Source organism: Erigeron canadensis, chromosome 4 (genome assembly GCF_010389155.1).
Source record: "Erigeron canadensis isolate Cc75 chromosome 4, C_canadensis_v1, whole genome shotgun sequence".
NCBI lineage: Eukaryota > Viridiplantae > Streptophyta > Magnoliopsida > Asterales > Asteraceae > Erigeron > Erigeron canadensis.
This window is the reverse complement of record NC_057764.1, coordinates 23,868,098-23,886,192: the sequence shown is the minus strand read 5'-3', so window position 1 is coordinate 23,886,192 and position 18,095 is coordinate 23,868,098. Positions and strand designations below refer to the sequence as shown.

The window sequence follows — 18,095 nt, the reverse complement described above, 5'->3', positions numbered from 1 at the left end:
AAGGTCTAAAAAATAAAACCTATTTTATAAAAATGACACCTAGGATTAAAACTTATGTGTCATTCTCATACATTTTCCTCATTATTTCATGATAAAAAAGTGATAAATTTGATTATATATTAAAAAAAGGTTAAAAAAAAAACAAAAGATAAACAAACCGTCCAAATATAAAAAGGGCGAAAAAGTAGTATACCATAGGCGACAAAGTAGTTTAGCATTTTTATACATTGTATCATATTCTTTGGCAATTATTTTCTTTTTCAATGTACCAATAATAATAATCATAAATTAAATTAAATTAAAATAAAAAAATAGATATAATTCTAATTGCATAGATACATATTCATAGATCTATATCCCGTATATATTCATCACATATATATTCTCTTTTCTCATAAGATCTAATCTTTCAAATTATATAAACCCTTATATTATAGGAATTCAAATCTTCATAATTAGGAATATGATATCATTTACGCAAAAAATACATCAATGTTCATCTTATATATATATCGATCAAGAGTTTTTGAAATTATCTTCTTCTTCCGTATCTCGTTTTTGCTCGAAATCTGTAAGTTTTTAATTCATTTATTTATTTATTTTAAACTGTTTTTTACAAGTATATCATGGTTAAATTAGCTGCTGTGTAAGTTCTCATATTGATTTAACAAAAACATGTAATTTTAAGATTAATTGACTTATTAATTATTTACTGTTATCATGGTTGAATTAACTGTTGTGTAAGTTCTCAAATTGATTTAACAAAAACATGTAATTTTAAGATTAATTGAGTTATTAATTATTAATTGTTCACCAAAGAAGGTTAAGTGACTGTGATATCGATTGTGATGTCAGAAAAGATAAAAGGTAATCAGAATGTTTCAGGAATTAACCATGAAGGCATGAACTATAACATAATTGATTTTCACAAGATAAACATGTAGATTAACTATTTACTAATGCATAAAATAACTTTTTTAACTAGCCGCGCATCGTGCGGGGTAAAATACCTAGTATATATATATATATATATATTTGTTTTGTCAAATTATTACTAAATTGATACAAATCTGAAAGAGATATCGATATATAGTTATATACATTCCAAAAGTAAGGGTTTAAAAATGTGAAATTTTTTTAGTGATTTGTATAGTCAAATCTTAAATTTGTAAAAGATTTGGTTAGTTAATATGTGAGATATCTTCTTTTTTTTAACTAATCAGTCTAAACCTTTCCAACCCCTATATAAATCATCAAAAATGTTCAATATTGTTTTCTGTGTTTTTCATCTTCAATCATGGCTTAAAACCGTACGCCTCTTTTATTCAAATCTTATTATTATTATTATTATTATTATTATTATTAGTGATCATTGTTAATAACTTTTATTGTTTTTCCTCATGTGTAAGCTATCACTCTACACAGCAAATTGCTTTGCCTACGACATTTGTCAAGGAAATCAAACCCAGTAATCAAAATGTCACAGTTCAGGGGAGGGTTCTGGTGACATGGTACCAACCTGCGTAATGCAATATTCCTGAATCAACGGAATTTATGTGTTGTATGTATGTGAGCTTAATTAGATCCAAAGCTCATTTATATTCAAAACAATACTATGTCATCACAACATTATTATGATCGATTACTTAAGTAAACACATTCATATTCAGTGACATATATGTCATTCTTTATGGATCCAATTAATCCTTACATATATAGGGGAAAAAAATAATATTGCATAGTTTTCATAATGGATGACATCCTAATTAAAGGCCAAATTAAGTTATTCTGTACAATCATCGCTTGAATAAGTTTGTGAGGAAAGCCATTTCTGTGTCAATACAATACTTTCTTTTGGCTTGTATTGTGGAACTGCATGCCCTGCACCCTGTGAGATATAACTATATGAGTCATGCCCAAGAATATACATAATTGGTTAATGATGTGAATTCGCTCCCATGAGCGAGATACTTTGTTAAATTTATACATTCAAAGCTATTACAAACAAAATAATTATCCATTTGAAAACTAAAATTTATGTGAAAACTATAAAACTAACCAAAACATACAGGGATCTCAATTTAACACAATGTGTTTTAATTGTGTTTCTTAAAAACACAATGTGGTTTTATTGTGTAATCTAAAAACACATTGTGTTAAGTTTTAAATCACATTGTGTTTTTGATAGTGCGTGAAAATCAGAAAATTGTTCAAACACACTGTGATATGACTTTACGACAATGTTTTTTTTTTAAAATAATTAAAAACATATTGTGTTAAATTCAAATCACAGTATGTTTTGGCTAGTTTTTTAGTTTTAGTGAAAATTTTAGTTTTCAAATGATTACAACCCTCTATACTTCTATACTATATTATAAAGCAAATAAGGTTTTAAGTTTCAACTTTCTACACTTACTAATGCATATTGTACAATACATCTATATACCCTAAAATACTCTTAGAAAAAATCCCAATCACTCATTTTTCTCTTTTGCCTCAAATAATCTCAACCACTTAATTTTCTCTCTCCTCCATAAATCATTTTATTTCTCTAGTTTATTCAAAATCTTTTATCTCAAAAACCGTATATCGATAAATTATAAAAGTTATATGCATGAGTGTTCTTAAAATTTCATGCTCTTTCATTAGAGATGTCATTCAATATACTTTTGACGAATTTTTAAATCCGAGGACAGAGTCCGTACGGCTAAGTCATTTGACTATCACACTCTATGACATATCACCTCCTAAGACTTATAACACTCTATGACCTATCACCTTCACCATCTCACCGCCACAACGCGCAGATACTTTCTCTCATATAACATAACTAAAAAGTGGTATAGGTTGTTTCTTACTTTAACAGTAGCGAAAGTTAATGAATATTCACTCCGTGCATATTTCATTTCATATCTGCAAGTTGAATAAACTTAACAAAGTTATAACAAGTTTCATCAGAAGTAAAATATGAAAGAGCTAAAAATGATTCCATCAAAAAGTAAAGCTGACTATTAGTTTTTTGTTATTTATTTAAAATTCTAGATTAAGCTAAATTTATTAGCTAATGATGACGAGCTGATTTGGTTAACATGTTAAAGTGGAAGTATTTAAGACGATTTTGACCAAAATCAATAATAACATCGTTGAAGTGACCCTTAAAAACTTGAGATACCTTGATGTTAATCACGCGTTGTGATGGTACTTTTAAAAAACCGACAGTTGATATATATATATTATAGATGGGTATCCACGCGTTGCAATGATATTTTTGAAAAACCGACAGTTGATAACTGCGATATACTTTGATGTTTAGGTACGTTGTAGCAAGGGTAATCATGGTATATCTATAAGAGATAAATACATACAATAAAGATTGATATGTATTTTTGATACATTGTAGTTGTAATTTGAGAAAATAAAGAAGAGGCTCCTCCATTATAAAAAATATAAATATATAGATTTTAAGTAAAATAAAACAAGTATTAAAGTAAAACAACTAAAACAATAGGTTTCTCTGAAAGTCATCGTGTATCATGAAAATCTTCGTACATCATTATAATACTTGTGTTTCATGAATATTTATGCATCAGTTTTATCACTATCTAAGGGTCATGATCTTATATTATTTGTTTTACTTTACTTGTTTTATAATAATCAAACAAAAATAAAAAGAAAAAGAGAATTAAGCATATCTCACCCTCCCACTTGACCATCAACAAAGAACGGTTTCCATGGGACTTCAACCGGGAGATCAAGGGAAGATATCCATTGCTCCACTCCAACATATGGAAATGTCATATCATGGTCGCCACTGCCATCCATAGATTAAATTTATTTTATGTCCATATGTAATGCAATTTGCAAGGAAATTTTTGATAGAGTTTGGAAAGAACGGTTAAAATACTTTCATCACCTTATGATCAAAGCTTGGCATTTTTTATACGATAGTTTCTTATGATATAAAAAGCTACTAAAAATATCATAAGAATAACAAAAGGTGTCATTCTTTCCTAGTCTATAATGAATAGTATTGTTCCTCGACTCCCATTTTTCAATTGTTCCCTGAAAAGATTATTTCAGAAAAAGATAAGATGCACGTTACTTTCATTGATCATATCTTCAAGACAATAGTGTAATCACATACTTTACGAATATTTAGAGTTTGTTGTACAACTGCAGAGTTTGCCCATTTAGTCAAAGTCTTCTTAACATCAATCTAAAAATATTAAAAACACTATAGTTAGTACTAGCAAGCTTAGAAATAATTCAATAAATATATCATCACTAGGGAAAACTCTTATGCAACAAATATATCATCACTAGGGAAAACTCTTATGCAACTGCATCCATATTAGATAATAAAATTAAGCAGAAAAAAAATAGTAGAGTAAGATGTTAATTAATTATTTTACTTCAATTCTTTCGAATGCCATGATGCATGTTTGAGACAAGAGTATATATGTGTGTATGTAGGGTGGATTTTATGTACATCACTACATCTCATCTTAAAGTTCAAACATGTGAGAATATATAGAGGACATGATAGTTATTTAGAATCATGGAAGAAAAAACTACTCAAAAATTACCAAAATTGATATAAATTCGTTTGTTTAATCAAATTTTTTTTAAAAATCTTTTTACACCATTGTATTTTAAGTGTGTTCTCATTTGATTTTAATGTATGTGTAGGTTGTCAATCCAATACATCCATAAAATGATCCGAACATAATGAGATCGAACACTTAAAAACATCATTTTAATGCATTAAAAATCCATAAACTAACATAGTGTAGAACTAATTATCACTATTTAAGTGTAACAATATATTGATCCGTCAAAATCGAGAAAATCATGCTTTTTATTTTGTGCATCTATTTTAATGAATACGCATCTAAGACGGACGCACAAAACAAAAAACGTGATTTTCTTTATTTTGACGGATTAATGTGTTGTAAAGCACTTAAATATAATAATTATTTATATATATATATATATATATATTATACATAGAAAAGCGATATTTCTTATTTAATGAATATATATTTTTACTCACACACTAAAAGTACATGACTACATAATGTTTTTTGAACATAAATAGCTGATGACAGGGGAGCCGGCGACTGAAGCAACTATGAATCTCATGAACAGTTCGATCCTGGCTCAGGAAGAACGCTGGCGACATATGTGATATAAACTCGATTTACACTCATATATCAGGTTATATGACAAAATGTGTATGCTATCTAGATTTATCCTTTTCGAACTAGTGGCTTAGTCTCATACAGTCATACTAGAGACAAAGGATAATAATTAACCATTTTAATAAATGAAAAATGAGAATGACAGCCCTAAGGGTTGTCATTAACAGATTATTATATGCATACAAAGTAGTACTTTATATATCAATAATCGTCTCCTTGAATTTTCGTAAGACAAAGTACAAATTTTAATGCATCAAATTAGTTAATACTGACAGCCTTAAGGGCTTTCATTAACAAAACTCTTAATAAATTAGCTTAAAAATTCTCTTGATTCATATGACACTGATATATACAAAAATCAATAAATAAGATTAGGAAAAAGACTAAATAGAATCCACTTGACACATTCATATAATTTTAAAAGGATTTTAGACTAATATGAAGCATATTAATTTCTTCACATTATCTTCCAAGTTTTGGTGGAATCAACAATGTTGAATTTAATAATAGTATTGTGAATTATAAATTAGTTATACCACACAATGACAAAGAATGGTAGAGAGGGAAAGAGAGATGATTACATCACAGTCTTGAGCGGGATCATTTTCATCACAAAATGGTTCCAAAATGTTACTGAAACTAATATGACTTGTGCACTGCAATTTAATTTGAAATTCACATATCATGACATGAAATATTAAAGAGGATGAGAATATAAGGTTGTTAGGTATTTAAGTTTAGGTGTGAAAAACTCATATATTGTTTTTTAAATCCATAAAATTCATGGAGCTCAAGCATTTATTCATTAATCTAGAAATATTAAAAAAAAAGAGCGGCTATCAACACACATCAACTGTTTGAAGCAAACACCAACGAAACGGCCCGTTTTATGTAAAACGTTGCGTTTATCGCCCCGTTTTATATAAAACGTCACGCATGGCCGGTGTATAGATAGTAAAAGCTATAAGAAGAATTACACTTAGTCTGACACACGTGGTAATCATTCCCCCGTTTTAGGTACCGTTTAATCTAATACGTAGCGTTTTATGTAAAACGGGTACCTAAAATAGGGGAATGACTGACACGTGTGTCAGACCACGTGTAATTCCACTCTGCAATCAATTATCTACGCACCGGCCAAACGCGACATTTAATGTAACATGTGGTAACCAACGGAGCGTTTTACATAAAACGGCACATTTGGTAGTGTTTCTATGAACAGTGTACGGTGTATCTCTAGTACCACCCTTAAAAAAATTTGTATATAAGGGGTTTCACACTTAAACTTAAATGTTGGACAAACTTATATTCACTTTTCTCAAATATTAATTGTTGACATATGTATTAATTCATTACTTGTGCTCAAAATTCTCACCTCTTCATAACTTTTAAGACTATGTGCACAGAAAAAGTCGGCCGAATCAAGATTAACATAATTACCTTGGCAATGTGCTATTGCTGACTGCAAAATAGATAAATAAATGAATAAATGAATAAATGAATAAAAGAAAACTATCATACATATATATAGTTGTTGTTTATAGTCCAAATAAATTTATCTACTTATCATACTAATTATAAAGTACCTTGTATATATGATCTGATATGAGTGCCATACGATGTGCATATTCAATCCTCGAATTGAAGTCATGAAACTTATGAGTTAATGGACTGATAAGAATGTACCCCTGCATTTTCACATATTATATTATAAAGCTTCCTAGTATACTTTAAGGGTTTTCATTTTATTAGACACTTACCAAATGAGAAATGCATATAATCCTAGTATCTCTATATTAAATAAAACAAGATTGTGATTACATCATCATTTTACCAAAATATCTTACATGGCAACTTCAAAATCATTTTTAAAAATTATATCTTTCTCAACTAAATAAATTTATGACATCATCATAACAATAAATTACATTACTTAATTTACTATATTTTTTTTAATCCTTATCATATTATTTAATAAGTATTTTTATACATATTTTTAAATTATATATATTTTTATCAATGTTACAAAATTGATTAAATTAATTCATATTTCATCGTTTCATGTATATATTATGATTTTGTTATTTTTTTTTCCTTATCTTCATTGTTATGTCTATATACAGGATTGAACTCTAAATATATCTCTTCAATCTACCCGGATATTTGTTAAATTATTATTTTACACTCGTATTAATTTGTTTATTTTTTATAATTCTCTTATATATTAATTTGTTGTTCGTATCAAACCATGAAACTTTTATTCTTTCCAAATATTCAATGCCTTTCCTATCATTTCTATTTTCACTCCATTTTCTTTCTTTATAATTCTGTCTTACTAAACACCCTACGGGGTATTTAGTACGAGAAAATTAAAAAGAATGAAAATGTAATGGATGGAGAATGAAAATGGTGAAAAAGAAAATAAGTATTAAGAAAGAGAATAAATTCCGTTTTTTTTTTACAAACAGAGAATTATTAAAGAAATATATAAAATTTTAAATAATAATTAAATTACATATAACATCATTAAAACAAAAATAAAATAAAATTTTCATTATCATTCATTCTCTACAATTTATAGAGAATAGATGAATGGAATTGATTCTCGCTTCATCATTCTCTTTCTCATTCTTCATTGTAACAATGTAACCAGATAAGAGAAATCTTTTTCAATATCTTTCCTCCCTTCCCATTCAATTGTACCAAACACGGTGCGTTTGGTTACGGAAAACATTTTTATTTTTCTTTTCCAAGAAAAAATAAAATGCGTTCTAATCATAGTTAGCTAAATTTTTTCTTAAAAAACCAGAAAACAATGTTTTTCATTTTTAATGAAAAACTTGAAAACATTTTTTTCTTGTTTTTTATTTGTCATATTCATTTTCCATCTCCCTCTTCTTCGTCCCCTCTCTCTGACATGTATTGAAGCTTTCTAAAATGGTAAATAAAAAAAACATTTTCTTAATTATAACATATTTTTAAATTTTTTTTTCAAGATATAGAAAACACCTCTCATTTTTTTAAAAACTCAAAAATGAAAAAATATAAAATATTTTTCACAATCAAATGGAGTAGGAAACATCATGGGTTTTAGTATATAAGGGAGTGAAAGAAAATGGGTTTTTGAAGTCCAGCAATGAAGAAGGATTTCAAATAGGGATTATTACCTGTGAATGTAACTAACTATGACAAAATGTCTAAATTATATAAAGATCTTGTAAAATGTCTATGTTATGTAATCAACTTTCAAATCTCGATTATTGAATGTATCTGAGCAATAAAAAAGTTCCACGTGGCAGCTTATATGGTTGCTACATATATCCGATTACATTCAATAACTAGGATTTGAAAGTTCATTATATTATATAGACATTTTACAAGATCTTTACATAACGTAGACATTTTGTCATAGTTTGTTACATTCACAGGTAATAATCCCTTTCAAATAAGGTGTCCAATATTGTGACGTGTCCAGTATTTTGAAGTTAAATTCATATTTTTGGAGACCAAAGCTATGAACCAAAGATTTTAATTAGTAATCTAACTCATTTTTTATTGCCATACTAATACGCAGACCATAATGAAATACAGTAGTTATTTATAGAATTTGATTGCTTACTTGAATATTTAATGTTGGGCGATCACCACGTTCATTACCTATAAAAATATGAATTGTTCAAAAGATCACAAGTCCTTCATGCAAGAAAACGGAAAATAGCTCAATTTGGATACAAATACCTTCGTATAGTTCTAGAGTGACTTTTGGAACGACAATACCAATGTAAGAAATTCCCGCTATATATAATGGACTCTTCACAAATTTAGGATGGCCTATAAGAAACTGTTCATAATATTATATAAAACACAAATAAGCTTACCATTGCAAGCAATATTCGGATGAAAGTAAGTGTGCCACACATCCAAACTAATCACATAAAACTAGAGGAGAATTCGCACAAAGCGATGGGGTAATGATTGACGATGATTAGTGTAGGTTATTGATATAAATGTAATTGATTTAAATGAGAGTAATATAGTTATTTAAGAGTTGAGAGATAGATTTTAACTTTTAATAATTATTTCATTAAAGGTATTTTTGAAACATTACTTTAAGAACTAGGTGTAGTAGTAATGAGAAAGGGTTATATTAGGTAGAAGGGTTCATTTTGAGAAAAGCATAAGTTAGTTTTATAAAGGGCTAATTGTTTATAAAGTACTTCAATTTTGACACTTTTGTTTTTGTGAGACTTTAACAAAAAAAAATGCTATTAAAGGCATGGAAACGGAAGTTACTTTTGTAGGCTCCGTACAAGTAGCCAATCATTTTTTAATTTTTATTTATTTTTAGATTAATAAAAAAGATGAAATTAATGATGTGTACAGCCACGTAAGCCTAACACCATTTTCCTGGCAATATCATCTTCTCCGGCAACAAATTTTCCGACAACACTTGGTGAAAGTCCTTGATTCCGCCAACGTTTCCGTCACAATTTGTTGCTTATGACTACTTGAATCAACGCTTTTTTTTTCCTAAATCCACTAATTCATTCACAAAACTCAAATCGGAACTAATGAATATAGATTTGAAGTAACCGGGTACCAAAAATTCCACCTACCCAATTGGCCTCAACTCAAATCCACTACACCAAAGTCTTTATTGCAATCGTTCTAGTTCATTGATTTACCCTAAAGTATCATGAAATTAAATGTCTATGAAGGGGAATAAACAATGGGGGCAAAAGGTCGACGTGTCTAATCCACCACCCTCCATCATCATCAGTTCATCACAATATATTCATCATCAAAGATTTAGCTTGCTTATCAAATTCCATCCAACTGCCGCATCAATTCTCTGAACGAATTGAACAGAAATCTTTGATTGAATTGCATATCAAAATCTATCCTACATTATTTTGATATTTATGCGTTTATGTATACATACACACATATAGAAAAGTGAGTATGAGCTGTTATGCACCCAACTTGGGTGAAAACCCCTCACATACCAATATTTTAATATTTTGAATAAATATTTGCCCCCATGATTTTTATGGTTTAAAAAAAGGTATTTAAGATTTTTTTTACCCAACTTAAGTGCCTAACAGCCTCATATTCCCTTCCCAATATATATAGTAAAAAGATAATTCGAGAACCATAAAAAAAGTCGAGAACTACGAGAATGATCTAGACCTTTTGTTTTATTGATCAACGGATAGAAAAAGTTGTGGCAAGTTGGAGAAAAACATAACTGTCATTTAATTTAAAAGGAGAATTAGATTTCAGCTTATAATGATAGAGGGATAGTTTAGTAATATTACTTAAATTCATAAAGCAACTTAACTGTCATCTAATTTATTATGAAAAAAACATGAATCTAGCTGACATTTTAATTTAGTGTTTCATTCTCCTAGTTACTCGTAACAATTTTTTTTTTCTTATCCTTTTATTCAAACCTCAAATTATTTGATAATTCATCTAGATCAGTGTATATCGATTTCGTAATGCATGAATTTTCTATTTTCCCTTACTAGTCTATGTCTATCCAATATTATTAAATTATAATTATTATAATACTAGTAGTTGTTTATATATCTTTTTAGCATGTCAAAAAAATCCGTTAAGATGATTATTGTTTATTGCTAATGACTTATTACTAGAAATTTGTGAAATACTAAGATGAAATTGGTTTACAAGGAAGAAACATGAAATAATTATAGTATTTATATATGTGTACAATTTCACGTATAAATGAAAAATTATATTGTGTGCAAATATAAATTTGTGTGATTTTAGCATGTTCACATGTGATTTTTAGATGTATACATATGTGATTTTATCGTGTCCACATGTGATTTTATCGTGTCCACCACTTTCAAAATTTTTGATGTGTACACATGCGCTCATGTAAACATATATTTTCTTTTTTTGAAAAAAAAAATCATCTTGAGTATATGAAGTGTGCACATGTGAATTAATTATTTTTCTCATCTAATCTTTCATAACCTGAATATATAATTATCACGTGTTATGCACATATAAAAGAATAATTTTCTAATCTTATTTATATTTAGTTTTTATTATTTATTTAATTAATTAACGTTTATGTGTTCATAAATTGATAAGAACTTACATATAATTATGACGAAATGTGACAAACAAAAGATCGTAAAAAACAAATTCCAAATGCATGTGGTTTCTATGAATAAGGAGGTAGCAAAAAAAACGCTCCAATTAAATCATAATATATAGGTTAAAAACATGTAGACTGAAATACCCTTTGAATTTAAAATTATTTTTTGTAAATTGAAAAGCAATGATTGGTCCAAAATAATTTTCGCAGTTCTCGATAATTTATTGGTTCTCACAATAACTTCTCTCTATGCATATATATATATATATATATAACAAAAATCTCCGGCCACCATGGGTAAATTCAAGCACCACTATCGCCACATTAAAACCACTGTTACCACCACCATAGAATCTCTGGCCACCATCATCTTCAGCCACCACCATATTTGTTTGGGATTGTTATTTTGAAGATTTGATTTGTGTTTGATTCGTTAAGCTTTAGATATTGTTAGATTACGGTTTTCTAGGTTGTTGAATCTCGAGACACTACAGAAGATTTGTAAATGATATATAGATCGGTATAGATATAGATATAAAGGGGGGATTTTTAGGGTTTTTGTGGTGTAGATAAAAGATTTAAGGGACGGTGGTGGTAGTTGGAGGGTGGTTATCAAGCTAATTATTTATTTTATATAATTTGTATAATAATAATTATAAGATACACGTGTATTAAAAATAATGGAAACACTGGCTGATTACTGGACACGTAAAATCGCGGTCCCACAAAAGTAACTTTAGCCGTTTCCATGCCCTTTAATAGCATTTTTTTTGTAGGGGCCTCAAAAAAACAAAAGTGTCAAAGTTGAGGTACTCCCCAAGTAATTAGCTCTTTTATAAAAAAGTAAAGATAGCTATATATTATCTAATAAAAAAAACAACTATTTATTTTTAAAAGTATTGAAAAGTTATGTAATAATTTCACCTAGCACTCTTTAAAATATTTTCACATACATTACTCCACTTAACATTAATGTTAAAATTACAACATCAATCCTTAATTTTTAAAAATATCTCTATTAACTTTTTACATTAATTACTTTTATATCAATTATCTACACCACTCGATGTCGCCTCTACAAACAGTTGCCCTCACCACCACACTGTCGGACCACTGTTGCACTTCGCGAGTACCGTGCTAGTATATTATATATTTATATATATGAGAAAAGTGAATGTATGGTTATTAGATACTCAAACTTAGGTATGGAACCTCGTACATATTAACATTTTAATATTTATTGTATAATGGATAAATGATTGGACCCCCATGTTTTTTATGTAGTAAAATATTAAGATGTGAGAGGTGTTTTCCCAAGCTTAGAAATCTAACAGCCGCATATTCTCTCATTCCTATCTACTAATAAACTAAAACAGGATTGACATGTTCTTGAAACGACACGTGGCGAATCCTTGATCAACACGTGTCCTTTTAATTAATTAATTTTATTAAATTTGCTTTTTTATTTGTATATAAATTCAATTTACCTATTAGACTTAGAACTAAACTCTAACCCTTGACTATTAATACAAAAGATATTATAACCTTATTTGATTTATCGTTTTCTCATTAATAAATCGTTTCTTTTTCTTTTTAAATTCTTCAAATCCTATTATTTATATTAATTATAATAAGTTATTAACATGGAGACTTAAAAAATTTAAGTGTACGATCCTAAATCACAAGACTATTTGTCATCATCCACTTTGCTTAAAAGTCTAATTTTGATATGGTTCTAAAAATTTAAGGTAAATTTAAAATTTTAACTAAACATATATTATATTTATTATTACTGCTTATTATAATCTAGCTTCACTCATCGATTACTTTAAGCACAATTTATTTCATAATCACAAATCATGTATGAGGTATATTGAAATTTCTTTATGATTCAATCATATCTATAGCTACCATATAGGAATAATATATATATAAACTAGCACGGTACCCGCGCAATGCGGCAGTGGTCATAGCGGCGACGATATGGTGGTGGAGGCGATTGTTGATGATAGAGACAGCATCTAGTGGTGTAAACAAAGGACGTAAAGTAATTTATATAAAAGGTTAATATATATATATATATTTTAAAAAATAAAGGACTGATAGTGTAATTTAATTATTAAAGACATTTTATAGGCAATTCCTCTCATAATATAATTTTCAATATAGTATAATATAGATATAGATAGTATGATATTAAAGGTTCCTAACTAAAGATTGGATGGATGGTAACAAACTATTTACCAACTGTTGTTGGATCAAAAATTTAAGATGATTTTTGTTTTACTGTAACCTTTTTAAGAAACTCAATAGCTTGGGTTGCTAGAATACTATCGCTGCTAATCCATCCTTCGTTGCTTTTAGCATACGAAAAACCGGTTCCGGCAGGTATATCAAGAAATATTATATTGGCCATCTACAAAAATACAACAACGATACGACAATAAAAGTATATTTATCAAGTTAGTTTGCAAATTAAAATACTTTGTATTGAGAGTAATTGGTTGGAGTGTGTAAACCTGATTCCATGCATTTGGATTTAATTTCAAGTTCGTATTATCTACACCAATATCCCAAGTTATGTTAAATGGACCTACAGACATTAAAATAAATTTATTATGGAAAATGAATATATTATTTTAGTAATTGATACTAGATTTAACACCCGTATTAAATATACGGGTTTTACAACATAAAATATAAAAAACTTATACATTAAATGTAAAAATATACTTAAGAAAAAATTGAGATATTCAAATGTAAATACTCAATGTTAAATTTTATTCAAATGTAAATACTGAATACTAAATTAAATCAAGGCTAGATAATGCAACAAAGTTTCTTTTATACAAACTTTTCCAGATAAGCAATATCTTAACTTTGATTACACGATTGATCGAATTTTCATTGAAGTTTTACAAAAAAATAATTTTATTTTTATTAGTGATAGTTGTTAAGAACAATAAAAGTAGGGAAATGATATTCATACAACAAAATTTAGCCACTTACAACAAACGTATAAATTATAATGTGCAGAATACAACTGAATAATGCAGGTATTGTTGTAGATATTTAATTTTCGTTGTAGCAATATCATTTCCCATAAAAGTAGCAGTTGACCGGTTTGTGGGGTATTTAATGATTCTGTGTGTTGTGATTTTAATTGTAGGGTTTAGTTTATGTAGAAGAAAAAGAATCTGTATCCTAAATATAATTTGATTCTAATTACTAATTACAACAATGATTATCCTAACTATAATCTAATTTCAATTACTAATAACAATAACATTACGATTAGCTTGATTACAATTAGTAATAAATTGGGTAAAAGTGTAAATTGGTGATGAGAAACCAAAAATTGTAAACTAATTTACACATATGCTGATTTAATTGATTATGAGAAATTGAAGGTTGTAATTGGTCGATTGATGTTAAGTCAATTGTCTTTTATTATATATTACTATATATATTAAAACTAAAAGTACGGGTTTGCGTGTCGTAGTTTTTTATTCTTTTAATCATGCTGACATCATCAATTTCGTCTTCTTTTTTTTTTAACTTATTTTTTTAAAAGATTGTATACTTTTAGAGTTTCTTATTTTTATCACATAATTTTTGTGGTTTTTAACTTTAGTCTAACATTTTATATACAAGTATAAGATTATATACTTTTATCTACTTATCTATAAATTAGGTTAACCATCTCAAAATGTCACCATTTTGTACCTGGATGTTTATTCAACTACAAAAGTGTTTATTATGAGTATGTAACTTGTTATTTAGTACAAAACATGTAATGAATGACCGGTTGACACCTTATTTTGTAAATTAAACATCATCCATGTTTACCAAGTTGGAAACATCATATAAACTAGGGGTGAACAAAACCAAAAAGATGAAAATTACAAATGGAAACCGAAATATAAGGATTCGATAATACTAATTAACCTCATTGTCAAACCTATATTATTTAACTCATGCTCTAACCCACATCCATTGCCTAATATAGCTTGATCACATGGATATATAAAAAAATACAATACATACGAGCATGGTGTCCGCATAATGCAGTAGCGATAACAGTGGCGACGGTTTAGTGGTGTTGTGACGGGTAGTGATGACATTGACAATTGGTGTCGAATGATGTAAGTTGATGTAAAGATAATAATGGAAATATTTTATAATATAATGATTTAGAATGTAAATTAACAAGATACGAGTTTAGAGTGTAAATTAATTTATTAAGGGCAAATTTGGTAATTTTTAATAATCTTTTTCATAAAAGTTGTTTACTAAAGGTAATTTCGTACTTTTATATATAATTATTTTGTAAAACTTTATATTTTTAGAGGTGAATAATCTTAATATTAAATATTATTGTTATTCGTCGTTTTCACCTCTATAACCCGATTTAATGGTGGAACTGTGGAAGACGAACAGTGTAGCGCTACGTGCTGTGTCCCCCTATAGGAGACAACGTCAATTATATTGTAATAAAGACAACTTCATACACCTCTTATTGTAATAAAACCCGCGAGGCACACCTTACATAAGACTAACTTATCTCCTTCCGATCTCTCCGGCGATGACTTCGCCATGCATGGATTAAGAAATTATATATATAGGTTTTAGGTAAAATAAAACAAGTATTAAATTAATACAGATAAAATAATAGGTTTCTATTCACTGAAAATCACTGTGCATCATGAAAATCATCGTGCATCAATTGTTTCGTGAATCTTCGTGCATCAATTTAACCATGCTTTAAGGGTCAAGATCCTGTCCTATTTGTTTTACTTTAATACTTGTTTTACAATACTCAACCCTATATTATATATATATAGGGGTTAGGTTGTAAAACAGCTATTAATTAAAGTAAAAAACAAATAAGATAAGATCTTGACCATTAGATTATAGTTAAATTGATGCACGAAGATTCACGAAATAATTGATGTACAATGATATTTATGATGCATAGTGATTTCTACTGATGTAAAGCCTATTGTTTTATTTGTTTTACTTTAATATTTATTTTATTTTACCTAAAACCTATTATATATATATATAAACTTTCCTTATTTTGAGAACCATTTTTTTGTGAGAACTATTAGAACCCTTAAATTATGTATCGGATACATGTTTTTTTTGTAAAACAATAGGCTTTACATCAGAAGAACTTTTTTAAATTAAAAGAACTTTTTTAAAAAAACTTTTAAAATAGCCTTTTGTAAACTTGTGAATTAATATGTCCATATATTCGTTCACATATGATCAAACAGGTATATATAAGGTTTTAAAATAAAATTCTTTTGTAACATATTTTTATAACATTTCACATGTGAATGAACCAAAAAAACATGTGATCCAATATATAATTTAAGAGTTCTTAAGGTTCTTATAAAAAAAATGGGTCCTCAAAATAAGGGTAATATATATATATACATGACTTTGATATATATATATACAATCCTCAAAGTCGGATATAGCATTGGAAGCAAGAAATTTACGACCTTAATGGAGTTTCATGTTAATTGAATGGACAGCATATTTAAGATTCAAATTTGATAATGGGTTTCCAAGATGGGGTTTCATGTTATGTCCTTTAAGGTTGTGCATAAAAAAAAATTGTATTTTTATGTAAAAATTTTTGGTAAGCTTATAAATATTTAATGTCTTTAATGTTTCGTTTAACAAAACCCATATATATATATATATATATATATTATTGTATTACACAATCAAGTTCAGTTTAACAAAACCCATATATATATATATATATTATTGTATTACACAATCAAGTTCTTGCATCAACTAGTGGTTGAGGTTTGTTTGGGAATTTTAACAAGTTACTATCACACAATATACAAAAACGTAACTGGTTCCTACTAAAAATTTAATTAGCCATAGTTAATCCGAAATAAAATACCTATATTCTCGTGAAAGATGGTTACTAAAGCGGAACCCCCCGGACCGCCAGGAATGTAGAATATGAGCGGGTCTTGTGTTGGATTTCTTGTTGACTCAAAAAAGTAGTAGAACAATTGCACCTCTTCTTTTATCCCTACGCCAATATATCTTCAACACAACATATATAACATATATAATTAAGTAATTAATTAATTAAAAGAATATATCAATAATGCATTATTAGTAAATTTATATGCATACATGTTTAACATGATCAAGTTGCATTGAGAATTGAAATGCAATACGTACCCGGTTTCAAATTTGAAAGGAAGATCACCTGGATATCCTGGAAGTCCTTTAATTATTGATTTGGAATGAGAAATGTAAGATTGAATGATAATGATTACTAAAAAATAAAGCAAAGTTTTGAGCTTGGAGTCCATTAGATCTACCACGTGTTTGTTTATCTATTCGTAGATTTTTGGATGGACTACATGAATGGAAGCTAGTTATATGAACTTATTATATCATATTATTATAGTACAGGACTACACGTTTTACATGTTTATAAACAATTTGTTATATAAAATTGAAGTATTGAACTCCCTTTAAGTTTTTTTCCCTTACAATTTTTAATAAAAAAATAATATATATACCAAATATTATGCTTAATAATACGCCTATTCATACCACATATATAATATATTAGTTTTCAGCCCCGTCTGATAGACAGATAGTTTTAATATATATATATATATATCAAATTAATGGAATAAAAAAAATAACATGTGTTAGATGACGATTAACATGTATTGGGTTCAAATCTTTAACATGAACCAACTTTGTGTTCTTTTCAT

General features: G+C 27.9%; 1 protein-coding gene and 1 long non-coding RNA gene across 3 annotated transcripts; both read right to left on the bottom strand.

Annotated features, from left to right (window-relative positions):
* Positions 1 to 1,618: 1,618 nt before the first annotated feature.
* Positions 1,619 to 17,750, bottom strand: LOC122595454 (serine carboxypeptidase-like 13). Of its 2 annotated transcripts, XM_043767817.1 has the most exons (14): positions 17,548 to 17,750; positions 17,258 to 17,406; positions 13,851 to 13,924; positions 13,625 to 13,747; positions 8,940 to 9,042; positions 8,821 to 8,858; positions 6,788 to 6,889; positions 6,577 to 6,663; positions 5,783 to 5,857; positions 4,145 to 4,216; positions 3,914 to 4,062; positions 3,698 to 3,811; positions 2,859 to 2,913; positions 1,619 to 1,888 (listed from the first exon to the last, which is right to left on the bottom strand). In XM_043767817.1, exons 1-14 carry the CDS (start codon positions 17,679 to 17,681, stop codon positions 1,784 to 1,786), a joined length of 1,380 nt encoding a protein of 459 aa, XP_043623752.1. In that variant the 5' UTR covers positions 17,682 to 17,750; the 3' UTR covers positions 1,619 to 1,783. The 2 variants fall into 2 exon arrangements, with proteins under 2 accessions (XP_043623752.1, XP_043623753.1); XM_043767818.1 differs by lacking the exon at positions 13,625 to 13,747.
* LOC122595455 lies at positions 9,384 to 10,430 on the bottom strand. Its single transcript, XR_006323219.1, has 2 exons — positions 10,392 to 10,430; positions 9,384 to 10,053 (listed from the first exon to the last, which is right to left on the bottom strand). It is a non-coding gene; the product is annotated as an uncharacterized LOC122595455 (long non-coding RNA).
* Positions 17,751 to 18,095: the final 345 nt, after the last annotated feature.